A 27,612-nucleotide genomic window follows, 5' to 3' on the forward strand; every position below is an offset into this window, starting at 1 on the left:
ATAATATGTAATTTATTGTTCAGTATGTTGTTCAAAGACAATGTGGGGATGCATTTGTGATTCTTGAAAACCACTTCTCAACTGATCGATTAGAACCTTGACAAATTTCAAATATGACATAGATTTTTTCATTGTTTTTGAGCGGAAAACTTAATGGAAACATACATTTTTGAAAAATTTATGCTGGCATAAGTTCTGTATAATCACTTGCAGTCTCTTTATGTCCCCTGAGAGAGGACATGTAAGGGGTTTGCTATTTATGATGTCCCCTCAGATTTACGATGTCCCTTCAGAGAGGACATCCGAGTGCAAATGGTTAGTATTCTTTTTAGGAAATATTTGAGGCATATAAACCATAGATAGTACAACAAACACTTTAGAATGACATCATGATGTGCAGACATTTAAAATTTTAACATAATTGAATTTATCAATATAATTTTTCATTTTGTATCCTTGTATTGTAAAAAAAATTCTTTTGGATCTTTTTCCTTCTCCAGTGGGTAACTAGTCAAAAAATCGTTTGTTGAATACTCTTTTTTCACTTCTGTTTTATATAGTACTGATTGATATCTGCCTTAATCCTTGTGTGCTGCTGTAACAAAATACTGTGGATTGGGTAATTTATAAAGAACAGAGATTTATTTTCTCACAGTTCTGGTGCCTGAGAACTCCAGGGTAAAGGTGCTGGCAGGTTTAGTTGACTTATGATGGCAGCTCTTTGCTTCCAAGGTAGTGCCTTGCTGCTGCATCCTCCAGAGGGAAGGAACACTGTGTCCTCACATGGTGGAAGGCATAAGGACAGGTGAACTGAATGCTGCCTTGAAGCATCTTCTATAAGGGCTTTCATCCTATTCATGAGGGAGGAGCCCTCATGGCCTGGTCGCCTCTTAAAGACCCTACCTCTGAATACTATCACATTGGCAACACTTGAATTTTGGAGGGGACACATTCAAACCGAAGCAGTACCTGTATGTGTAGGTATGTATGTGTGGGTCTGTAATTGGGCTCCCATTTCTGATGCAGTGGCCTATTGGTTAATTCCTGCATCAATACTATGCTTTCTAACTGTGTTTTAAAAAACAAACAAACAAGCTTTGTTGTAAAATAAACTACACACATTCAAAATGTACAATTTGATAAATTTTGATATCTATTTCTGTGAAGCCAGCACCATAGTCAAGATAATGAATGTTATCTCTATTCTTAAAAGTTTCCATGTATGTTTTTGGAATCCCTTCCTACTGTTTCACCTTAACATTCTCTATTTACCCCCATATCCTTTCCAGGAAGCCACTGATCTGCTTTCAATTACTGTGATTAGTTTGCATTTTCCAGAATTTTATATATATGAAATCATGCAGTATATACTGTTTTTTTTTCTTTCACTCAGCATAACTATTTTGTGAGTAATCCATGTTATAGCATGTATCAGTTCTTAATTTTGAGATTTATCCATGTTATAGTGTACATCAGTAATTCATTTCTTTTTATTGCTGAACTGTGTTCCATTTTATGGATATACCACAATTTGTTTATCCATTTACCTGTTGGTGGACATTTGTATGTTCTCAAATTCTGACTAGTACAAATGCAGCTGCTGTGAATATTTGTGTACAAGTCTTTGTGTGGCCATATGCGTGAAATGGTTGAATCATGGGGTAGGTTGTTGTATGCTTAATTTTTTTTTTTTTTTTTGAGTTGGAGTCTCACTCTGTCGCCCAGACTGGAGTGCAGTGGCTGCTCCCGGCCACCGCAGCCTCGACCTGCTGGGCTCTGGCGATCCTTCCGCCTCAGCCTTTCAAGTAGCCGGAATTACAGGCACGTGTTACCACGCCCGGCTGATTTATTGTAGAGATGAGGTCTTGCTGCCCAGGTGGGTCTCGAACCCGCGGGCTCAGGCAATCCACTCACCTCAGTCTCCCAAAGGCGCGGGATTACAGGCTGAGCCACCAAGCCCGGCTTGCTTAACTTTTTAAGGAGTTGCCAGACTGTTTCAAAGTGGTTGTTAGTTTTGCATTCCCACTGCTAGGGTGTGAGAGTTTCATTTTCCACATATTTTTCAATAGTTGGTGTGGTCAGTCTTTCAAATTTTAGTCGTTTTGATAATGTGTGGTGGTATCTCATGTGCTCTTTTCAAGTGCTCACTTGCCATCTGAATATGTTCTATAGCAAAGTATCTATTTATATATTTTGCCCATTAAACATTTTTTTTCTTAATGAGTTTGAGAGTTATATATTCAAGTTTTAAAAAAATCAAATATATGATTTGTAAATATTTCCCCCATCTATGGCTTGTTTTTTCATTAAATTATATGGTATATTAGAAAAAAAAGTTATTGAGTGTGTTAGGATTCAAAATTTTCCTGTAGGTGTGTGTTAGTTTCTGTGCTCTGTTGCAATGATGTATTTGTTTATTTCTATACCAATCTTGTGCTCCTATTATAATAGCTTTATAATAAATCTTGGTATTTGTGGGGTTAGTCTGTTTTGCTCATTTTTCTCTTTGCTTTTCATTGTGGGTAGTTTCTATTGTTGTGTTTTCAACTTTACAAAACTTTTCTTCTAAAATGTCTTATCTGTCATTAATCTCGTTTCAGTGTATTTTTCACCTCAGACATTGTAGTTTTCATCTCTTGTAGTTTGATTTGGGTCTTTTAAATATTTTTATGCCTCAACTTTGATGTTCAGTCCTTCCTCTCTGGCTTACTCCCCAGAGTTATTGAGGTGTAATTGACAAATAACATTTTTAAGGTATGTAACATGATTCTTTGATATAAGTATATATTGTCAAATGATTACCACAGTCAAGTTAGTTAGCACATCCATTACTTCATATAGTTAACTTAATTTTTCTTGTGGTGAGTACATTTAAGATTACTCTCTTCACAAAATTTAAGCATATAATACAGCATTATTAATTATAGTCACTATGCTGTACATTAGACACCCAGAACTTATTCATTTTAAAACTGAAATTTATATATTTTGGCTGACATCTCCCAGTGTCCCTTCCTGTCCCTACACCCAGCTCCTGGCAATCATCATTCTGTTCTCTGTTTCTTTGAGTTCATCTTGTTTAGATTCCACATATAAGTGAAGTCATACTATCATCTGCGTTATTTCAGGTTTTACTTTTCATTGAGTGATTTCCTTCCTCATTGTGGGTTATATTTTCCTGCTTCTTTGCTTTTCTGGTAAGTTTGGATTGGATGCCAGGCATTGTGGGCTTTACCTTGTTGGATGCTAGGCATTTTTGTATTCCTATACATATTATTGAACTTTGTTTTGTGATGTTGAAAACTACTTGGAAATCGTTTTATTCTTTTGTGTCTTTTAAGCATTGTTAGATGGTACTACAACTGCATTTAGTCTAAGGTTAATCTTCCTCTCCCCTATTTATATGCCAGATATTAAAGAGATTTGCAAAAATTTAGAACAGTTGTCTTCTTCTTACTATTTGGGGGCAGGACTTTATGTTTATTTCATTAAAGTATGTTAGTTTTATTAACATAAAAGACTTGTTATTTTAAGTTAATAAATACTCAAAAACTGTTTAGTTTTAATTTTGAACATGATAAATATTGGTAGACATAACTCACATAAAGAAAAGCTTAATAACTTGGGATCCTTAATAATTTTTAAGAGTGTTGAGGAGTTCTGAGACCAGAGTTTGAGAATGGGTGCTGTGAGGGAACCTTCAGAACATTTGGGTGCCTGAGGCTCCTCCAGGATTAGTTCAGTTGCCCAATGGGGGCTTGGAATTTGGTTTTCTGTTCCCACCCCATTTTGTGTTGCTCTGAGATCTTGTTTTCTGCCTCCTGAGGCTTCTTCAAAACCCAGTTTTCTAGATCACATAAGTAAATTAATGAAAAATCAGGAGGACAGGTGTCACTTCTATTATAAACTTACCATGTTGGACTTTTGGTCTCCATTTTCAACATTTAGTGATTTTTTTTTTGTGTCTTTGTGTATACACATTTGTTCATGTGCATATGTGTACTCATCTGTGAATTTAAAATGAAGTTTGTTATATCTAATGTAGCATTTTTTTGGGTATTTTGTAGCAGTAGGAGTGGTGGGTTGAATAGTGTCCCTCATAAATCAGTGTCTTCCTAAACCTCAGAATGTGGCCGTATTTGGAAGTAGGATTTCTACAGATGCAATTAATTAATGATTGAGATGCGATCATACTGCATTGGGTAGGCCCTAGACCCAATGACTGGTATTCTTATAGAAGAGGAGAGGGCATACAAGACACGGAGAAGAGGATAATGTGAAGATGGAGCAAAGATTGGAGTGATGTATCATCTACAAGGCAAGGATTGCCAGAGCCGCCAGAAGAAAGGAAGAGGCAAGGGAAGATTCTTCCTCCAATCCATCAGAGGGAGCATAGCTCTGCTGACACCTTGGTTTTAGACTTCTAGACTCCAGATCTCTCAGAGAATAAAACTTTCTGTTGCTTTATGCTACCTTGTTTGTGATACCTTGCTATGGCAGTCTTAAGAACTAAAACAGTTGAGTTTCTAGTTTGTTTTCAGGTAATTGTCAGGTATTTCAGTATCAGATACTTTCAGGTCATTACCAGATATTTTGCATATTACCAGGGAGGCTTTTGAGGTATATTTCATGAAGAAATATTCCAAAAATAAGCTTCTTGTTCTCTCTCAAAAGTTATAACCCATCCAGTCATCAGAAACCTGGGAACCCATCGTTGACTTTTCTCTCTTTTATCCCTTTTATCAAACCAATAAAATTCAAGTTCCCAGGCATGACACTAATGACTTTCCATAACTGGGACCTTGTTTTCAGGTGTGCCTCATTTAACTTATCTCCTAGTCTGTGCTTTGGCAGTTCTCTGTTTTTAGCTGCCTGAGAAGTGAACATCCTTTCTAATCTTCATTATTTGTGATATCTCTGCTTAAAGAGTTACTATCTTCCTCACCAGCCATCTTCTGCTCATTCGCCCTACTTTGTTCAGCTTTCTCCAGCAAGCTGAGTTAAGTACTTCTTTTCTGTAAGAGGGGAAATGCCCCCAAACCTAGAATTATCTTTTAGAGGGTGGGCCCCTTGTTGTACAGGCTTCTCCCCCTAGGTAAGTGTTCTGTGAACCCATCATCATCAGTGTTCCAGCTAGTGTTGTTGTGAGAGGCTGTGTTGTGGAAGAAATGTCCTGAGTTTTGCAAAAAGGTGACTGGTTCTTCTGCCATGACAGTGTATCTGCCTACACCATGCTGAGTGTTCAGCAATTTTTGACTAAAAATGGAAGAATGGCATTAGCCCCATGCCCTTCCCTCCCTATTCACCCAGGGTTGCCCCAGCGCCTTTTTTTTTGTTTCCTGGATGAAAAAAAATCTTCAAAAGGAAATGTTTGCTGCTGTGGAAGAAGTGAAACAAAAAATGGCAGAAGCATTAAAAGGAATCAAAATGGATGAGTTCAGAAACTCTTGAGCAGTGGAAAAAGTGTCTTGATAGGTATATTGCATCAAATGGAGAGTACTTTGAAGGTGACTGAAGTTTAAACATGTACAAATAAATGCATAATTTTTAATAAATAAATTCCAGCTTTTGGGGGGTTCCTTCCTTGCACTTTAAGAAAGCAATCTGTACACCTCTATTGTAGCACTTTCTGTATAATATTTATGTGGTCTATATATGCAACTATCTTCTCTATTAGATTGTAACTTCTGCAGAAGACAGGGATCTATCTTCGTGTCCCCAATATCCAGTTCACTATAATCTTTTTGTAGTACAATATGACCATGACTTTCTCCTGCTTAAAAGTCTTTGCTATCTTCCATTTGTAAGCAGGATAAAATTCATGCATCTTATTTTGGCAGTCAAGGCCTTTATGATCTATCTTTTTGGACTTTTCTCTTGCCTTGCTTCTTTTACTTTATGCTAAACAATACCAAAAGAATTTACAAGTACATCATGATGTTTCATGTTTCTATATTTTTAAATATTCTGTTTCCTCTCCCTAGAATATCTTGTCTTTCTCTCTGCCTTCCCTTTCATATCTCATGATGTTCTATTCATCATTCAAAAACCAATTCAGACATTACTTCTTTCAGAAACCTTTCCTGATTCCTCTGACATATTATTCATATTATTTCCTATAGATCACCTCTGTTCCTTTTATGCTGGTATTCTTTGGTATATGATAACAGATCATAATCTTTGAAGTCATATCTAGCCTTTTATCTTAAGGTGTTTTATGTGCTAATTCTGTAATATAGGGTAAATTAACTCCCCTAAGTCCCAGTTTTATCTTCTTTAAAGTAGGGATAATAATAGTTACTTTGCAGCGTTATCTGTTTTAAGTGAGATAGGATTACTTAGGATAAAAGGTTGAGCAAAATATGGTTCTCTCTTTAAGAAGTATAGAAGTTCTATGTGGTAACAGATACATAGTGAGAAAAAATGTTAAGTTCTATAATAAAGTACCATGAGACTAGAGGAGGGAGATGGTAGTTGTCTGTTGGGAGTTTGGAAAACTTATTCAAATGGTAGAATAGGAAGAGGGCCTTGGAAGATGTGTTCAGTAGGCAGAATTTTTTTTTAAGTGATAGGAGTTAAGAATATTACAAGTAGAGCAGGAGAGGTGAGAGTGGGTAGCCTCATCTTGTTTTGGTTTCCAGAGGAAATGCTTCCAATTTCTGTCTGTTTAGCAATATGTTGGCTGTGGGTTAATCATAGTATTTTGAGGTATGTTCCCTTTTTGCCTTGTGTTCAAGGGTTTTTATCAAGAAGGAATACTGGATTTTGTCAAAAGCTTTTTCTGCATCTAGTGATAAAATTATGTGGTTCGTGTTTCTACATCTGTTGATGTATTTAATTACATTTATGATCTTGTGGATGTTGAACCAGCCCTGCATCCTGGGGATGAAGCCTACTTAGTCACAGTGGATGATTTTTGAAATGTGTTGTTGGATCCGACTTGCTAGAATCTTGTTGAGAATTTTTGCATCTATGTTCCTTAGGGATCTTGGCCTGTACTTCTCTTTCTTTGTTGGCTCTTTCCCTGGTTTTAGTATCAGTGTGATGTGATGTTAGCTTCATAAAATGATTTGCGGAGACTTGCATCTTTCTCGATTGTCTGGAATACTTTCAGTAGGATCAGCATCAGCTCCTTGTATGTTTTGTAGAATTCTGCTGGAAAGCTGTCTGGTCCAGGGCTTTTTTTTTAAGGTAACATTCTTATGATGGAGTCAATTGTCAATCCCCCGGGTTGTTACTGGTCTATTTTGGGTCTGAATTTCTTCTTGTTTCAATCTTGGGAGGTTGTGTGATGCCAGAAACTCCTCCATTTTGTTTGTTTGTTTCCATGCAGGTGGCATAGTGATCTCCGTAACCTTTTATATTTCTCGGGGGTCATTTGTAACTTGATCTTTTGCATTTCTGATTGTGTTTATTTGGGCTTTTTCTCTCTTTTTCCTGTTCAGTCTGGCTAGGGGTCCATCAATCTTGTTTATCCTTTCAAAGAACCGGCTTTTTGTTTTGTTGATTTTTTTTTTTTTCCTATGATATTTTTGTCTTCTATGTCCCTTATTCGGGCTTTTACTTTGGTGATCTGAATTCTTTAAACTTTATTATAGGGCTAAAATAATCAAGTCAGCCTGGTATTGGTATGAGAACAGGTATATAGACCAATGGAACAGGATAGAGGTTCAGGAAGCAAAAGCTCAATTTTTCAACCAACTCATCTTTGACAAAGCCTCCACCAACAACCACAGGGGAGAGTAGAACCTATTCAGTAAATGGTGTCAGAAAAACTAACTGACCACATGCAGAAGAATGAAACAGGACCCCTACGTATCACCATACACAAAAATTAACTCTAAATGAATCAAAGACCTAAATGTAAAACCTCACATGATAAGAATCTTAGAAAACACAGGAGTGTACACCCCAGCAGAAATTGAAATAGGCAACCAATTCCTGATCCAAAAGCCCATGCCATAAAAGATAAGATAGACAAGTGGTACCTCATCAAATTGAAAAGCTTCTCACAAAAGAAACCATGAAGAGAGTAGGGAGACAGCCCACAGAATAGGAAAAAAATATTTGCCAACTGTATATCTGACAAAGGCCTAACATTCAGCATCTACAAGGAACTCAAACAGCCCTAATAAAAAGTGGGCAAAAGATGAATAGACACTTTTCAAAAGAAGACATACAAGTAGACAACAGATACATGAAAAAAAAATGCTCAGCCTCACTAACCATCAAAGAAATGCAAATCAAAATCACACTGAGATACTACCTAACTCCAGTCAAGATGACCATCATCAGCAACTCAAAAAACAACAGATGCTGGAAAGGATGTGGAGAAAAGAAACACTTCTACACTGTTGTTGGGAGTGCAAACTAGTACAGCCTCTGTGGAAAGCAGTGTAGTGATTTCTAAAAGACCTAATTATCAACCCTCCATACAACCCAGCAATCCCCCTATTGGGAATATACCTCGAGGAACTCAGATCATTTTACCGAAAAGATACCTGCACACGCATATTTATTGCAGCACCATTCACAATAGCAAAAACATAGAACCAACTGCGCTGCCCATAGAAAGAGAACTGAATAAAATATATATATATGGTACGTGTACATGATGGAATATTACACAGCCATGAAGAAGGATAAAATTATGGACTTAAGAACAACTTAGATGGATTTTAGAGTCTGTCATACTGAGTGATCTATCACAGAAACAAATAACTGAGTACCACATGTTCTCATACGTGGACCCTGAACATTTATCATAATACTACATGAAAGAGATTGGCAGTAGAGGATAACTGCCATGGAAAGGGGTGGGCACATAACATTAATAAGGGTACCTGATCCCAAACCAGGTGAAGTGAGGACTAGTGGGAGGCCCAGACTTCACCTGAACGATGATCACTTATATGCCTAACCCCACATCTTTAAAAAAAATTAAAAAGAATATTACAAGTATAAGGACAAAATGTGAACAGTGACAAAGAAGACAAGACAGTATGGTATTTATTCAGAGAATAGCTGTACTGCTAGAATAGGGAGTTGCTGGAAGTGGGGTGAGGAGGTATATGGCAAAGATAAGGCAGTGGTGGTAGATTGGGCCTATCAGATCATGGAAGACCTTGAATTTCATGCTGTGGATTCTTGGTAAAGGTGTGTACCATAGGGTTATTGGTTAAGTGTGTAGGATCTGGAGACAAGACCACTTAATCTTACATCTCTGCTCTGTCACTTATTTGTAGCTGTGAGATCTTGGGTTTTCTACCTTCTCTAAGTCCCAGTTTCCCACATTGCCATAAAAGAGTGTGCACTTTCCACTGGTAGCATGCAAGGGAAGAAAATACAATGCCTGAGGATAGAACTGGGAGGATTTTAAATTTATTGTGTATAGTAGTCCCCTCCTTCCATGGTTTCTGTTACTTATAGTCAGCTATAGTGTGAAAATATTAAATGGAACATTCTAGAAACAAGCAATTCATAAGTTTTAAATTGCATGCTCTTCTGGGCTGGACACAGTGGTTCACACCTGTAATTCCAGTACTTTGGGAGTTTGAGGCAGGAGGAATGCTTGAGCTCCTAAAAGCTTGAGAGCAACCTAGGCAACATTGTAATACCTTGTTTCTACAAAGAAAAAAAACCAGAAATTAGCCACTTGTGCTGGTGTGCTCCTGTAGTACCAATACTCAGGAAGCTGCAGTGAAAGAATCACCTGAGTCCAGGAGTTAGAGGCTGTGGTAAGCTGTAATTATGCCACTACACTTCATATAGAGTAAGATCCAGACAGAAAAAAAATAAAATAAAAATTTGAATGCTATTCTGAGTAGCATGATGAAATCTTACACCGTTCTGCTTTATCTCACCCTGGACATCTATTTGTCCAATGTATCCATGCTGTAAATGCTACTTGCCCCTTGGCTACTTAGTCTTGGTTATCAGATCAGCTATTGCAATATTGTAGTGCTTGTGTTCAAATAACCCTTTTTTGTTTACTTATAGTCAAAACAGTGGCTGCAGAGCACAAGAGCAGTGATGCTGGCATATTGTTATAACCATTCTATTTTTTTTTAGTTACTGTTGTTCATTTCTTACTGTACCTAATTTAGAAGTTAAACTCTATCATAAGTATATACGGAGAGGAAAAAAACGTAATATATGTAGAGTTGTGGTTTCAGGCATCCCCTGGGGGGGGTCTTGGAATGTATCCTCTGTAGATAAGGGGGAGACCACTTATATGGTTGACGAAAATATACATGACCACATGCAAAAAGCTTCAGAAGTCTAGGGGTAGAATGAAGAAAACTATTTAATACAGAAGTAAAGAAAAACAGGTATGAGTAAAAAAACAAGATGATATGAAGCTGTGTTTGAAATGATTGCTTAAGCTGGGGGAAAAGCAAATAAAACCATAATAGAGGTGAGTGACAAGAAAGGTAGGGGTGATAGATCAGAGATTGGGCTACAGACGGTAGATTTAATGGGTGTAGGAGAATAAATAATGTTTGTGATTGAAAACAAAGATTTTTAGAACTTGAAAATTCTCAAATAGATCTTTCTAGACTATAACAAGGTTACATTATTAAATGATGCTATATATCATTTATTAAAGTAAAATAAAGATGAAAAAATGTCTACTGATGGAACATGGTAGAATCCGTGGTCAAGAATTATAAATGGAGCCGGGCTCGGTGGCTCAGCCTGTAATCCCAGCGCTTTGGGAGGCTGAGGTTAGTGGATTGCCTTAGCTCGTGGGTTCGAGATCCGCCTGGGCAACTTGGCGAGACCTCATCTCTACAATAAATAAAAAATTAGCCGGGTGTGGTAGCGCGCGCCTGTAGTTCAGCTACTCGGAAGGCTGAGGCGGAAGGATTGCTGGAGCCCAGCAGGTCGAGGCTGCGGTGGCCAGGAGCAGCCACTGCACTCCAGTCTGGGTGACAGAGTGAGACTACTACTCAAAAAAAAAAAAAAAAAAGAATTATAAATGGGACCTAAAAATATTGCTTTTGTAATTTATGGCTTGGTGAAACTGGTGGCATAGAAGTGGTTGGGAGAAATAGTTTAGCAGAGTGAAATATGGTTTATCTACATGTTTTTCCTTTCCTGCATAGTCCGACATAATTGTAAGTAGTTAATGACTTAACTAATAGCAGTCTAAAATGAAACTAGTTTTCTAAGAAATTTTCCATAATTTACTGATGGTAAGTAAATACCACTATATACACACAGTACTGCTTCTCAGTACTTTGTCATTTAGGTACAGTGCAAGGTGTAAATATCCCTTATCTGAAATGCTTGGGACCACAAGTGTTTAAGAGTTTGAATTTCTTTCCAGTTTTGGAATATTTGCATGCTGACTGGTTGAGCATCCTTAATCTGAAAATCCAAAGTGTTCCAATGAGGATTGCCTTTGAGCATCATGTTGGTGCTCAGAAAGTTTCAGATTTTAGAACATTTTGGATATTTAAAATTTTCAGATTTTTCAGATTTGGGATGCTCAACCTGTGTTAGATCTTTCTAAGAGCTTTGATGTATTCTAAATGTGAAATATTATTTATTTTACCTGCTTCTTCTTTGTGGGTTGATCCACAGACTGTAAAAATAATATAGGACAAGTTAAAGATGAGAGATGTTTTATAGATACATACTTATTTTCTTAGATTTGCACTGTCCATTGTGGTAGCTACCAGCCACATGTCACTATTAAACATTTAAAATGTGGCTAGCTCAAATTGAGGTGTGATATAAATATGAAACATATTTTGAACTTTGAAGACTTGATGTGAAAAAAAGAATGTAAATAGATCATAAACAGTTTTTTGTATAGATTGTGTGTTTGAAATGGCAATATTGTAGATTTAATAAGATGTTATTAAATTAATTTTACCTGTATCTTTTTTACTTTTTAATGTGGATATTAAATATTCCCTATGTGACTTGCAGATACTACTCATGTTATTTTCCTGTTGTCTTAGATATAGCATTGTTTTAGATATAGCCAAATGTTTAACTAATTGCTGAATTGTTCATTCTCGGTGGGAAATCAAAAAACAAATTTGATATCTGAGTATGTATGGGGGGCTAAAAGCTTAATGAAATATGCTGTGAATGGATTTAAAAATAAATATCATTAATTTCTTGTTATTTTATTTATTTATTTATTTATTTATTTATTTTTGAGTTGGAGTCTCACTCTGTCGCCCAGACTGGAGTGCAGTGGCCGCTCCTGGCCACCGCAGCCTCCACCTGCGGGGCTCCGGCGATCCTTCCACCTCAGCCTTACGAGTAGCTGGAATTACTACCACGCCCGGCTAATTTTTTGATTTATTGTAGAGATGAGGTCTTGCCTGCTCAGGTGGGTCTCGAACCCACGGGCTCAGGCAGTCCACTCACCTCAGCCTCTCAAAGGTGAGGGATTACAGGCTAAGCCACCGAGCCCAGCTTTCTTGTTATTTTAAAGTTATATCTAATGAAAGTTGTTAATCTTCAGTGATAAAGATTACTAGATACCAGACTTTAGCTGGTTAGTCTTGGTGTCTAAATAGTAGGCCTTTGTTTTTGCCTTATATGGATATCTAAGTGCATTATGGAGTTGTTTGTCCTAAAAGTATCATAGCCTATGGCTAGATTGTATTACCAGATAGACAAGTATTGTGCTTGGTGGTAATTTTGTTTTTTCTTTTCACCTAATTTTAGATTTTCTAAAGCGATGTAGCTTCACTTGTGAACTTTTTAGAAATACTAATATTGACCCCCAACCCCACTGAATCAGAAACTGATGACTGGGCCTGGCAATCTTTTTAACCCTCCAGGTGATTCCGATGCACATAAAGTTTGAGAAACAGGGAAGTACAGTTTCTACCACGTAATTGTGGGCGCTCTGGACTCTGAATACAGAGAAACAGAGTTGTAGATTATTCTACTTTTAGAGAAGTGACAAAACCTCTTTATGACACATCTATTTGAAAGAGATTACATTATTTTCTTTTCAACTGATCACTTGTAAAAATCATACATTCTTAGGTGGATGCTCTTCGATTGCGTTTGGAAGAAAAGGAAACCATGTTGAATAAAAAGACGAAACAAATCCAGGATATGGCTGAGGAGAAGGGGACACAAGCTGGAGAGATACACGACCTCAAGGACATGCTGGATGTGAAGGAGCGGAAGGTTAATGTTCTTCAGAAGAAGGTACGGTGCAGGTGTTCTGCGTTTAGTGGCTCACTTCTCATACGTTTCTACCACTGAATTATACCTAACTGCTGTCAAAGTGTGTTTCTCATTCCTCGGATTGTATCAGTTTATATTTTTGTGATTAGTAATTGAAACCATTGTTGCAATAGTGAGATTGTTAAAACTACTCTGCATATTCAGGTTTTAAAATTTTAAAGTGAACACTATTAGTGTCTTCCAGCAGTGCTTTCCATGCTGTTTCTGAAAAGTATCTTGTAAATTTCCAGAGTGTTTGAACTGACATTATTTTGTCCCTCCTGTTTTTCACTGGAACTGTCATGGATTAGTATAGTTTATGGACTCATTTATGTGTTTAAAAAGATGACAATTTAAAGGTGAGACCAGTGACTTCCACACACATCCATAATCCATATGCAAGCAAAACGTGTGTGTGTGTGTATGTGTACACAAATCTTATCATTCCTTACTGCTTTTTTTTTTTTTCCTTTTTTCAGTTAATATGTTTTGGAACTCCTCCCAAGGGCTTCCTCATTATTGTTACTAATGGCATTATATAGATGTACTTTAATTTATTTAGTAAAGTTTTTATTCATGGGCATTAATTTTGCTCAAAATTTCTATTTTTACATAAAATGATGATGCAATAAAAATATGTTGTACATATTTAGTTTATACATATTTGTATATATTTCCAGAATAAGTTCTTTGAAGTAGAATTGCTAGGTGAAAGGATATACGTTTATAATTTTGATGGATTTTGTCAAGTAACTTTAAAGAGATTGTCAGTATATGAAAAGTACTGTTTTCTCCATGTACTGTCTACAGAGTATGTTATCAGACTTTTTACTCTTTGACCCGGCTTGTTTGTTTTTTAAAGAGGCAGAATCTTGCTGTGTTGCCCAGGCCTGGCCTCAAACTCCTGGGCCTAAGATCACTACACCCAGCTCTATTTGACTTTTGACTCTCTCTCTCTCTGTCTCTCTGTCTCTCTGTCTCTCTCTCTCTCTCTCTCTCTCTCTCTCTCTCTCTGTGTGTGTGTGTGTGTGTGTGTGTGTGTGTGTGTGTGTGTGTGTGTCTTTGTAATCAGACTTTAAAAAATATTTATAAAGTGAATGTTTTAGCTGGGCTCGGTGGCTCAGCCTGTAATCCCGTGCCTTTGGGAGGCTGAGGTGAGTGGATTGCCTGAGCCTGCGGGTTCGAGACCCACCTGGGCAGCGAGACCTCATCTCTGCAATAAATCAAAAAATCAGCCGGGCGTGGTAGCACATGCCTGTAATTCCAGCTACTTGGGAGGCTGAGGCGGAAGGATCGCCTGAGCCCAGCAGGTCGAGGCTGCGGTGGCCGGGAGCGGCTACTGCACTCCAGTCTGGGCGACAGAGTGAGACTCCAACTCAAAAAAAAAAAAAAAAAAAAGTGAATGTTTTAAGGTTTCTGGATTTTATGGCATATTTCAATACTTTTCTTTTAGAATGTCTCTTCATTTCTATTGATCTGTCTTTGCATTTAGTACCATTGTTTAGTTTTCTAATATATTAATAGCTAATTCTGTCTATGGCACTGCTTTCTTTTTTCCCCAGAAATGTTCTAGCTTTTTTTTTTTTTTGCCTGTTTTTCCAGTTGAAATTTAGAATCAACTTTTCTCATCCCCTACCCTCAATCCTTTGTCATTTTTTTGGGGGGGGAGATTGCATACAATTTGTAGCATTTAATAATTTAGGGAGAATCAACAAGAATAGGGTATGTCTTTCCATGAATTCAGGTTTTGTGTTCCACTGGAATTTTTTAATGTTTCCCTCATATAGATCTTATGCATTTATTAAGTGTATTCCTGAGTTTTCTGTTAGTTATAAAGTGTTACTTTGTTATGTCTTCTGACTGCTTGTGTGTATGTATGAAGGCTTGTGATTTTTGTATATCAGTTTTGTGCTTTGTCACTATACTGAATTCTCTTAAGGTTTGGATTGATTTTTTAAACAGTGATGGCTTTACTGTCTTTAATTTTAAAGTTTGTGCCTCATGTTTTTCTCTTTTCTGCTTACATGTCCCAGTATATCTGAAACTATGCTAAAATGATAGTGGTGATAATGGATGTCTTTGTCTTATACCTGATCTTAATGAGAATGGTTTTAGTTTCTTGCACAAGTATGATGCTTGCATTTGGGTTAAAACTGGTAGTTATGCTAAGAAAGTATTCATCTAAATAAAAGGAGTGTGTCATCAAAATTGGATACTTTTATGGATACCAGATTTTTATCATTTTTTTTTTTTTTGCAACAATGAAAGTGGGTTAATTTAGACCTTATAATATCAAATGATTTCTTTTTCATTTCTGATATACTTGATCATTATATATTTTTCTTCTATTGTGCTTCTTATGTATTTATTTCTTACTAGCCATGTTGGTATGTTGGTAAGGAATATGACCAGACAACTTTTAGTGGATTAGAAATTACTTTGTAATTTTTGCTATGATTAGTAATAACTCATAATCCTTTTGGGATCAGTTTCGTATTAAACTATTCTTTTGGATATTATTAGTAAAATATTCATTTTAAAAATTTCACTGGTTATTGTAGTCATTGAGTTTGTATGTGAGAAGTGATTTAATGTCATACAGTATGAGTTTTATGTCACTTAGTGTCATACAGTGTGAGTTTCTGAAGATATTTTGATGCCCAAAGACTTGATTCACTACTGTGTTACCAATGTCTTTGTCTGCTATAGGCTGATTATACCCAAAGTGTTGGTGACATGTTGAATTATCACTTTCATTAGATCATAAGTCATGGGGGCATATATTTTACTTTTATTTATTTATTTATTTTTAATAATCAATATTTTTATTATGATATTGTGGGGTACAGCTAAGGGTTAGGTATACAAATATGCTTTGCTCAGGCACCCTTGTTGATAAGAGTTGTCTCCCCGTCCCCAGACAGATATTTACTATCATTAGTCCCACCTCCCCCCCCATAGTTTCCCTCCACTGTCAGTCATTTTCTTATGGTAATATGTTGGATGATCAAGGTACACTGTATGAGTGAGAACATGTGATACTCAGATCTTTGTTTCTGTGAGAGGTCACTCAGTATTATAGACTCTAGTTCCATCCAGGTTGCTGCAAAATTCATGATTTTGTTTTTTATGGCTGCGTAGTATTCCATCATGTATTTGTACTACATTTTTAAAATCCAGTCCTCTTTTGATGGACAGTATGGTTGCTTCTAGGTTCTTGCTATTGTGAATAATGCTGTGATAAACATACGTGTGCAGGTACCTTTTTTATGGAGTGATTTGAGTTCTTCAGGGTATATTCCCAGTAGGGGGATTGCGGGGTCATATGGGAGGTCAATATTTAGAGCTTTTAGGAATCGCCACACAGCTTTCCACAGAGGTTGCACTAGTTTACACTCCTACCAACAGTGTAAAAGAGTTCCCTTTTCGCCACACCCTCTCCAGCAACTGTTCTTTTTGAGTTATTGGTAATTGCCATTCTGACTGGAGTTAGGTGGTATCTGACTGTGGTTTTGATTTACATCTCCCTGATGATTAGTGAGGTTGAACATTTCTTTATGTGTCTGTTGGCTGCTTGGATGTCTTCCTTTGAGAAGTGTCTGTTCATATCTTTTGCCCATTTTATAATGGGGTTGTTTGTTTTTTTCTTTTCAGCACATTTGAGTTCCTTGTAGATCCAAGATGTTAAGCCTTTGTCAGACCTGGAGTTGGCAAATACTTTTTCCCGGTCTGTAGACTGTCTCCCTGCTCTCTTGATAGTTTCTTTGGCTTTGCAGAAGCTTGTCAGTTTAATGAGGTCCCACTTGTCTATCTTCTCTCTTATGGCCTATGGGTTTTGGGTTTTGTTCAGGAATTGGATGCCAGTTCTAATTTCCATGAGGATATGTCCTTCATTTTCTAAGGTTCTTATGGTTTGAGGTTTTACATTCCATTTGGAGTTAATTTTTGTGTATGGGGATAGATCAGGGTCCTGTTTCAATCTTCTGCATGTGGTCAGCCAGTTTTCCCAGCACCATTTACTGAATAGGTTCTCCTCTTCCCAGTGGTAGGTGGTGGAGGCTTTGTCGAAGATGAGTTGGTTGAGAAATTTAGGTTTCACCTCTGGAATCTCAGTTCTATTCCATTGATCTATATGCCTGTTCCTATTCGAATACCAAGCTGTTTTGATGATTGTAGCTTTATAGTAAACTTTGAAGTCTGGTAATGTGATACCACCTGCTTTGTTTTTTTTTTTTTCTGACGATTGTTCTGACTATTTTTGGTCATTTGTGTTTCCGTATGAATTCCTGTGTTGTTTTTTCTAGGTCTGAGAAGAATGTTGCTGGTAATTTGATGGGTATTACATTAAATCTGTAGATTGCCTTAGGTAGGATGGACATCTTCACAATGTTGATTCTTCCAATCCATGAGCATGGGATATTTTTCCACTTGCTTGTGTCATCTTTAATTTCTTTGAGCAGTGTTTTGTAGTTTTCATTGTAAAGGTCTTTCACGTCTCTGGTTAGGAAGATGCCAAGGTATTTCATTTTTTTTTGTGGCTATTATGAATGGAATTGTGCTTTTTATTTGGGTTTCTGTTTGTTTATTATTGGTGTAAAGAAATGCGATTGTCTTTTGCACATTTATATTATATCCTGACACTTCGCTAAAGGCCTTTATCAGTGTAAAGAGGTTTTTGACATATTCTGTTGGGTTTTCAAGGTACACGATCATGTCATCTGCAAAGAGAGATAACTTGACTTCCATTTTTCCTATTTGGATATCCCTGATTGCCTTCTCTTCTCTGATTGCTCTAGCCTGGACTTCCAATACTATATTGAACAGGAGGGGTGAGAGCGGGCATCCTTGTCTTGTTCCAGTTTTCAGGGGAAATGGTTCCAGTTTTTGTCTGTTTAGGACTATGCTGGCTGTGGGTTTCTCGTAGATGACTTTTACTCTTTTGAGGTATGTTCCCCGTATGCCTAGATGTTCGAGGGTTTTTATCAAGAAGGGGTACTGGATTTTATGAAAAGTTATTTCTGCATCTAATGATATAATCATGTGGTTTTTGTTTTGACATCTGTTGATGTATTTAATTACATTTATGGTTTTACGAATGTTGAACCAGCCTTGCATCCCAGGGATGAAACCTACTTGTTCATGATGGACGATTTTTGAGATGTATTGTTGAATCTGGTTTGCTAGGATCTTGTTGAGAATTTTAGCACATATGTTCATCAAAGATATTGGCCTGTAGTTCTCTTTCTTTGTTGGGTCTTTACCTGGTTTGAGTATCAATGCGATGTTAGCTTCGTAAAATGATTTGGGGAGAAATCTATCTTTCTCAATCGCCTGGCATACCTTCAGTAGGATTGGTATCAGTTCCTCCTTAAATGTCTTGTAGAATTCTGCTGGAAAGCCATCTGGTCCAGGGCTGTTTTTTTTGTAGGTAGTTTTCTTATTACGTAGTCCATTTCTTTGATTGTTATTGGTCTATTTTGGGTCTCAATTTCTTCTTCTTTCAACCTAGACAGTCTGTGTGATGACAGAAAGTCCTCCATTTCCTTGAGGCTTTCAAGTTTGTTTCCATACAAGTGTACATAGTAGTCTCTAATGATCTTTTGTATTTCTTCAGGGTCAGATGTGACTTCATCTTTTGTGCTTCTGATTGTGCTTATTTGGGTTTTTTCTCTCTTTTTCTTGGTCAGTATAGCTAGGGGACCATTGATCTTGTTTTTCCTTTCAAAGAACCAGCTTTTTGTTTCATTGATTTTTTTTTGTATTATCTTTTTGTCTTCTATGTCCTGGATTTGGGCTTTTATTTTGGAGATCTGGATTCTTCTGTTGAAATTAGGGTTTTTATGGTCTTGCTTTTCCAGCTTCCTTAGGTGGCTTGTTAGGCTGTTAATTTGTGTTCCTTCCATTTTCTTCATGTGTTTTTGTAGGGATATACATTCCCCTCTTACTACAGCTTTCATGGTGCCCCAGAGATTTTGGTAAGATATTTCTTCATTTTCATTTGTTTCCAGGTATATTTTGATCTCTGTTTTGATTTCATCATTGACCCAGGAGTTGTTTAGCATCATGTTGTTTAGTGTCCATGTCTTTCTGGGTTTTGGGGGGAACTTGGTGTTAGTGTTTATCTTTATTTCACTGTGGTCCGAGAAGGTGCATGGTAAACTTTCGGTCCTTTTAAATTTGCTTATGTTTGATTTATGGCCAAGTATGTGGTCAATCTTAGAATATGCTCCATGCCGTGATGAGTAGAATGTGTATTCTGTGGTCTTTGGATGGAGTGTTCTGTAGGTATCAATTAAGTCCATTTGGTCAAGAGTCACATTGAGATTCCGGATCTCATTGCTGATTTTTTGTCCTGATGATCTGCCTAGGTTGTGAGTGGGGTATTAAAGTCCCCAGTTGTGATGGTGTTAGAGTCAATATCTTTCTTTAGTTTTCCTAGAAGCTGCTTTATGAAAGTTGGCACTTCTATGTTGGGTGCATATATGTTTAAGATAGATATTTCTTGTTGATGGAGTGAATCTTTTATCGTTATGTAGTGGCCCTCTGTATCTTTTTTATTTTTTGATAGCTTTAATGGTATTTTGTCTGAAATTAGGATCGTGACTCCTCCTTTCTTTTGTGTTCCATTCACCTGAAAATTTGTTTCCTGTCCTCTTACTTTGAGTCTGTGCCTGTCTTTTCTAGTGAGATGGGTCTCTTGAAGGCAGTATATTGTTGCCTGGTGATATTTTATCCATTTTGCCATTCTATGTCTTTTCAGTGGTGCATTTAGTCCATTCACATTCAGGCTAATTATTGAAATGTGAGAGCTCGTCCCTATCATAGAGTTCTTATAGAGTTGTTGTTCTTCCACTTGGTTTTTTGTCTTTCTTTTGGTTTTGGGGTTGGTTCATGTGTAGTTTATTCTTTTTCCTATACTCTTATGAAGAACGTTGTTCTTTTTTCCTTTTCTTCTGTGTTTAGTACTTTATTAAGTGTTTCATGTAGAGGCTGTCTGGTGGCAGCGTAAGTTCTTAGGGATTGGCTATCTGAGAAAAATTTTAATTCTCGCTGATGAAGCTTACCTTGGCTGGGTAGGTTATTTTTGGTTTAAATTGTTTATCTTTTAGGACTTTGAAGATAGGACTCTAAGCTCTCCTAGCCTGCAGGGTTTCTATAGATAAATCTGCTGCGATTCCAATTGATCTTCCATGGTAGGTGATCTGGCCTTTTTCTCTTGCTGCCTTTAGGGTTTTTTTCTTTGATACCTACTTTGTTTAGGTGAATTATTATGTATCTAGGAGTTGGCCTTCTCATTTGTTGTCTTGCAGGGGTTCTCTGAATGTCTTGTGTTTGAATTTTTGCATCACTGATTAGATAAGGGAAGTTTTCTTGAATAATCTCATGGAAAGTTTGTTCCAGTGTGGTCTCTGTCTCTCTTTCTGCCTCAGGAAGACCAATTACTCTTAGGTTCGGTCTCTTGAGGTAATCGCTCATCTCTTGAAGGTTTTGTTCTGTCTTTTTGAGCTTGTTTTCTGTTTTTTTTTTTTGTTTTTTTGTTTTTTTTAGTTGGAGTCTCACTCTGTCACTCAGACTGGAATGCAGTGGCCACTCCTGTCTTCTGCAGCCTCGACCTACTGGGCTCTGGCAATCCTTCCGCCTCAGCCTTCCAAGTAGCTGGAACTACAGGTGCGCGCTACCGCGCCCGGCTGATATTTTTATTTATTGTAGAGAATGAGGTCTTGCTTGCCCAGGCGGATCTCGAACCCGCAGGCTCAGGCAATCCACTGACCTCGGCCTCCCACAGCACGGGATTGCAGGCTGAGCCACTGAGCCTGGCGTTTTCTGTGTTTTTAACAGTTTGGGTTAGTTCTATATTTTTGTCCTCAAGCTCTGAGATTCTTTCTTCTGCTTGCATAATTTTGCTTTCCATGCTTATCAGTTTGTTATTTATTTCATTCACAGTATTCTTTATTACTGTTATCTCAGTTATCAGCTCCTTCCTAGTTTATTCTTGTCTCTCCTCAATTCTTTTTAATCTCTCCATTAATGTCTTGATATCTAGGTTTTTAGTTTGAGATCAGTCATTCTGGGAGTCTTCATTGTTTGCATCTGAAGTCATTTTTTTCAACAGTATATAGGTTTTGTCCCTAGAACAAAGGGAAGTACAAAAGAGGAAAATAATGGTGGAAGGGTAGTCAATAGCAAGTTAGAAAGAGAGAAGAGTTAGAGGGAAAACAGATATACATACCAACTAACAGGTGAAAAAGAGACACAAGGCCAGAGAAAAGTGAAAAAAACACGCAAGCAAAATTCCCTGAAGAATACTGGCAGCTACACAAAGACAGACCAATAAAATCATGGCTTTTGATGCGTTTTTCCTAAAACAGAGAGTGTAAGTCAAAAAAGCAAACAAAAATGAGCAAAACAAACAGTCAAAATGATTAAGTCAAAAGTCAAAATAAGAAATCAGACTAGTTCTGGAATCTTTCCTGAGTATCTAAAGTCTTTTCAGCTCTGATCTCCAGCCTCTCCCCTCTGCTTTCGTTGTAGACAGCTAGATTTACTCGCAGCTTGGGTTTGTTCTCTTAGGCTACTGCCTGGGATGTCTGCTGACGCTTGGTTGCCTTTGTCTCCTGTTTTGCAACGTTACCTTAGGAAACGAAGTGGATGCTGCTCATAGGTGGGCGGGGCAATGCAAGTCTCTGCCTGGAGAATGGCCGAGGTGGCAGTTTCTCTTTCGTGGATCCTTTCTCTCTGCTTGTCTGGGACCCTGGGCGATCCATTATGATGGACTGCGGTGGCGTGGGAGGTACTGGGGTCAGCTGCACAGCTGGGTGCTGGATCTGGGGTGCCACCAGCGGGCTGGGGTGGAGGAGGGGGTCGGGAGTTCCCTCCTCTGGAGCTGAGAGCCTCAGATCAGCACCTCCTTAAGATATGCTTTTCCCTTACACAAGCATGGCGTCGCATGCTGAGTGCCTCAGCCAGGGTGGGCCCAGAGCTCCAAAGCTCCAAAGGGCAGGCGGTGAGCGACGAGAGTGGCCTTGGGCCCCTCACAGGGTACTTTCGCCAGAAATGGACCCGGTATCTCTGAGGGGCGGGCACCCAGAGCCTCCCTAGTTGACTGACGGCCCGGTGCTGGGCGAGACGATGTAGGCAGGGAGGGAGCCGAGACCCAAGACTCCCACACGGGCGGGAGTCATGTAGAGTGGAGCAGCAGCAGCCGGGGCCGCAATACTGGCCCTGTGTGGGACTGACCCCCGGGCCTCGGACCAGTGCGGCTGGCAGTGGGCAGGGGGTGGGGGAAGAAAGGTAAGAGTCTTTTTGGGAACTCACTTTGGGAGAATCTCCCAATTCCGCCTATGCTGTCGCCATCTTCTGTATTTTACTTTTAAAACATATATTTTCAGTCCTTATTCCCTTGGCTCTCATTTACTTCATTTGAAATAAAAATGGAGAAGATTGCATGAGTCTTTGGTTATTATTAAACTTTGCCTTTCAGATCATAAGAACATGAAAGGAAGGTTCTATAAAAATCTTAGAATAATTAATGTTACTGGATTCAAAGGCTGTTTTCAAAGTAACAAATTTTTCTTATTTTTGTCTAGGTAAAAATTTTTAGAAAGGTTTTTAGTAAGTGACTAGAGGTTTGAAGTTAGAATTACCATCTCATTATCCCAAAATAATCATAATTTGTTAAAATGAAATGCCAGCCATTTTATATCTATAATCTTGTAGAATTTTTATAACTCTTTGGGAATAGCTTAATATCTTTACTCCTTCATCACAATCAGTGGATAAGTTTTTAGAGTGTAACACATAAGAAATACGAGTGGTGATCCAAAAAATCCAGAGTTTATTTACTAAAAAGCTGTTTACTTATTCTTACATGTTTAAACTTTAGTTACCTTTAAAGTACTCTATGATGCAGTACACCTTTCAAGATGCTTTTTCCACTGCTCAAAACAGTTTTGAGCTCATCCATTTTGATGCCTTTTAGGTGCTTCTGCCGTTTTTTGTTCACCTCTTCCAGATCAGCAAAATGTTTCCCGCTGAGGACTTTTTTCATTGGGGGAAAAAAAAAATGTCGCTTAGGGCAAGGTTGGGTGAATAGGGAGAGTGTCAGAAACTGCTGAACGCTTAGCACAGTGTGGGCAGGTTGCTCATGTAAATCACCCATCATGAAATGGGCATATGAAGTGAAAGAATCTCAAAAAAAAAAAAAAAATTGCTAAAGTGAGTGCAGCCTCTCACAACGCTAGCTGGTACGCTGATGCTGATAAGTTTCTAGACTACTCACCTAATGGGGGAAGCCTGAATTACAACAGGCCTGTCCTCTAAAATATTTGGGCCCCCCACATATACTTTACATTGTGACCTAGTGTACACACATACCTGTATAGTACAGATCTTTAGAGTGATACAGTTAAGACAAAATGTTTACAAAATGAACTTACTCTTACCTCATGAAATGTACTCTGAACTGTATTTTGTTCCTTAAAGGAAATTTTAAAATGTTAGTTCTGACCTAGTAAATTATTTCAGTACCCCGTAATAAAACACTTCTTTCTCCTTACTATCCTCTCTTCCATGCTTCCATTCCTCCTCCCAAAACAAACCAACCCAAGGCGAATAAACAAACCCAAAACATGCTGTATGTTAAGAGAGGTCCATATGCACAAATTTGTTTAGCTAAAAAATGATAGATTCAGATTTTGACCCAGACTTAGTCTTACTCCAAAATGCACCTTTTCCCATTATAGCAAATCCCTGTTGAGATGATTAAATGGTAATATGTGTTAATGTTTTTGGTTACTGTGGAGCATCATGCGAATAGTGAATTGATTTTCTTAGTGTTTAGTCCTTTCATCCTTCACAAGAGGCAGCATAGGGCCAATAATTGTACTCTTTCTTGTACACTACACTGCCCTATCCTGCCTCAGTAATTTATCATTTTACTAGCTTTAATTTGTCTTAAAACAGTTATCAAATAGTTAATACAGTTAATTTCAAAACTGGTTTATATTATTAATGCTTCTTTTAAGATAATTATCTCTATGCTGGTTATGTTCAGACTTGGATCTTTCATGTTCTCTCTACTTACTTGGTTGTGGAAGTTGTTGTTTTAACGTGATCAGAATCAACATTTGTGATGTATTCCCAGCACTGTTTTTGCTGACAAAAGAGAGACAACTTTACATTTTAGATCCCTAGAAAGTAAACGAAATGAATATAGTAAGTTGAGAGCTTAAAGTTCTCAAAGGAACTATGTATTTTTAAAAATTTTATAAAGATAGTGATTTAAAAGGAGTAACCCATTTTTTTCTCAGTAAAACATGTAGTCTTGTATATTTTTAGGCAGGAGTAGCAACTTTTTCCATACTTCCTTCCAAAGATTAAAGGTCAAAACAGCATTTATTATTATATTCTAGCCATATATTTACTGTCTAAACTCTGTGGGAGAGAGGAGTAGTGCTTATAGCTGAAACTTAGGGTCTTTTTTGTTTTTTTGGTTTTTTTTTGAGTTGGAGTCTCACTCGGTTGCCCAGACTGGAGTGCAGTGGCCGCTCCTGGCCACCGCAGCCTCACCTACTGGGCTCCTGCGATCCTTCCGCCTCAGCCTTCCGAGTAGCCGGAATTACAGGCATGCGCTACCACGCCCGGTTGATTTTTTCATTTATTGTAGAGATGAGGTCTCACGTGCCCAGGCAGGTCTCAAACCCGCGGGCTCAGGCATTCCACTCACCTCAGCCTCCCAAAGGTGCAGGATTACAGGCTGAGCCACCGAGCCCGGCTTGAAACTTAGTTTTGATATGATACTATGTTCTTTTTTCTTTTCACATTTTATTTATTTTAAAAACTACAGCAGTGTGCTATCTAGAGAGAAAAGTATTATAGATATTATGCTTTTTGCCTGTAGGCTTATATATAGATACAAGCATATAGGCAGAAGGTCGTGGAAATAGAGTATATTCCTTGAGCAAGAATTCAGAGTAAGCCGGGCTCAGTGGCTCAGCCTGTAATCCCATGCCTTTGGGCGGCTGAGGTGAGTGAATTGCCCGAGCTCACGGGTTCGAGACCCTCCTGGGCAGCGAGACCTCATCTCTACAATAAGTCAAAAAATCAGCCGCGTGGTAGCACGTGCCTGTAATTCCGGCTACTTGGAAGGCTGAGGCGGAAGGATCGCCGGAGCCCAGCAGGTCGAGGCTGCGGTGGCCGGGAGCGGCCACTGCACTCCAGTCTGGGCGACAGAGTGAGACTCCAACTCAAAAAAAAAAAAAGAATTCAGAGTAACTTAACATTTTTTAGTTTTCATTCATTAGCGTGCTTTGTGAGGTATTTGGGAATGGCACTGGTGATGGTGGAAAAACAGAAAAATTTTGCCTGCCTTATGTCACTTGAAAACTAAACTCTGGGACCATAGTTTCAGGTCTATCACCAAGACTTTGAGAAGAACCAAATTAAGATTTTGTTGTAGGGAAGGTTTGTTTTAGATGTCATTGGGGAATTTACAGTACATTCTCCTGCAGCATACAGTATAAAGCATTTGGCACTGGGCAAAGTGTTCTTAAATGTGTGTCTTATTTTTAAACAGGGGGAATGCTTGAAGCAGTTCCCCCAGACTATATAGGACATCGTCCTACTGAAGGAACTTAGATGCATTTTGGGCATTCTTGTGTGCAGAAACTGTCTAGCTCATGCTTTCCTCCTCAACTCTAAATAAGCTAGTTGGAAAAACTCCATACCCTCCTCTCCATATCAGAGTCCTCTCTTGATAGGGCAGTGAAAATGGAACAGTGGAACAAAAATATTTTCCCAAAGCAGACTATATTAATAGGGAAAGGACAGGTTCAAAGTTATTTATAGCTCTCTTATCTTGAAACAATTAAATATAAATTGACCAAATACAAATAGTCAATTGAGTCTTATTTGAGCAATTTTTACTCTTTTTATTTATTCCTATTGTTTCTACTGCCTTTTCTGAATATGATAGTTCAGGCTTTTTATTTGGTAAGAGTCAGCATCTTAAGATTCTTAATGAGAATGGGATATAAAAAATGGGGTTGTCATTAACAGTGACAAGTCCTGTTGACAGCATATACCCTCAATATGATGCAGGGAAAATGGCACTTCATCTGTGTGATCCTCTTCCTCAAAACCCACAACCCGAGTCCAATCATGTGTTTAACATGATTGAGACATATTCTAACTGAGGAACATTCCACAAAACAACTGACTAGTACTCTTCAAAACTGCCAACACTAAAAACAAGGAAAGTTCAAGAAAGTATCACAGCCAAGAAGAACCCAAGGAGACATGACATCCAAATACAATGATGTTTCCTAGGTGGTATCTCAGAATAGAAAAATGACATCAGGCAAAAATGGAGGAAATGTGAATAAAGCATGGACTCTTGTCAATAATATTGTATTCATGTTGGTTCATTAAGTACAATAGATGTATCATAGTAATGTAATGTTAACCCTAGGGGGGATCTGGCCTCTGAGTGCACAGAAACTCTCTGCACTATTTTCTCCATACCTTCCTCAGACCCTCTCTTCAAATTCAAAACTGTTCTAAATCAGAAGTGTGTTAAAAAAAATCCATTCAAATTTGATAACGTATTAGAGTAAAAAATAAAATAGTGATTTTCAGAGAGCTAAAAAATAAAATATTTGGACTGATGGTCCTCTAAAAGCTTGGGGGACCCAAAACATTAAGATGGTGTGACTATATTAGGGGAACAGGAAGGGTACAGTGTAGTTGATCTTAAATTCTGTTTGTCTTACTACTTTGCCTCTGGTTTCTGGACCTCTCTGCAAGTCACTATCATTGACACTCCAAATATTTATCTCCCCATGGACAACTGGGAGAGATTTGAACTAAGAAGGATCCAGTGAAAGAAATCCTGTTATTTTCCAGTGGAAGATGCTACATGGAATGGATCCCTCCATTCTAACTTTAAATTCTCTTCCAGCTTAGGTCATTAATTTTCTCTACTTTAAGCTTTATACAAATCTCAGATATATCAGTAAAGCATCCCTTGGAGCTTGGGATTCTTTGTACAGTGCCAGACAGTTTTCTTTCTGAGTTGTTTCAAGAGGTAATCCTGGGCCGGGTGTGGTGGCTCAACCTGTAATCCCAGCACTTTGGGAGGCCAAGGCAAGAGGATTGCCTGAGCCCAGGGGCTCAAGACCAGCCTGGGCAACTTAGTGAGACCTCACCTCTACAATAAATCACAAAAACTAATCAGGCGTGGTGTCATGCGTCTGTAGTTCCAGCTACCTGGAACACTGAGGCGGAAGGATCACCTGAGTCCAGCAGGTCAAGGCTGCGGTGACCGTGAGCCTGTCACTGTACTCCAGTCTGGGTGAAAGGAGTCAGACTCCAACTCAGAAAAAAAAAAGAGGTAATTGTGCATGCCTT

At 38.1% G+C, this 27,612-nt stretch overlaps 1 protein-coding gene across 1 annotated transcript in view; it reads left to right on the plus strand.

Moving 5' to 3' along the window:
• The window catches only part of LOC103255025 (ELKS/Rab6-interacting/CAST family member 1), a gene marked incomplete at its 3' end in the record, with an annotated part of 346,229 nt that overhangs the window by 44,188 nt on the left and 274,429 nt on the right, over positions 1-27,612 (plus strand). The window contains exon 6 of the mRNA XM_021709939.1: positions 13,021-13,188. Coding sequence (XP_021565614.1) covers positions 13,021-13,188 — 168 coding nt within the window. The remainder of the gene's footprint in view (positions 1-13,020; positions 13,189-27,612) is intronic.

This window comes from Carlito syrichta, unplaced genomic scaffold (genome assembly GCF_000164805.1).
Source record: "Carlito syrichta isolate Samal-C Ts95f unplaced genomic scaffold, Tarsius_syrichta-2.0.1 Scaffold287765, whole genome shotgun sequence".
Taxonomy (NCBI): domain Eukaryota; kingdom Metazoa; phylum Chordata; class Mammalia; order Primates; family Tarsiidae; genus Carlito; species Carlito syrichta.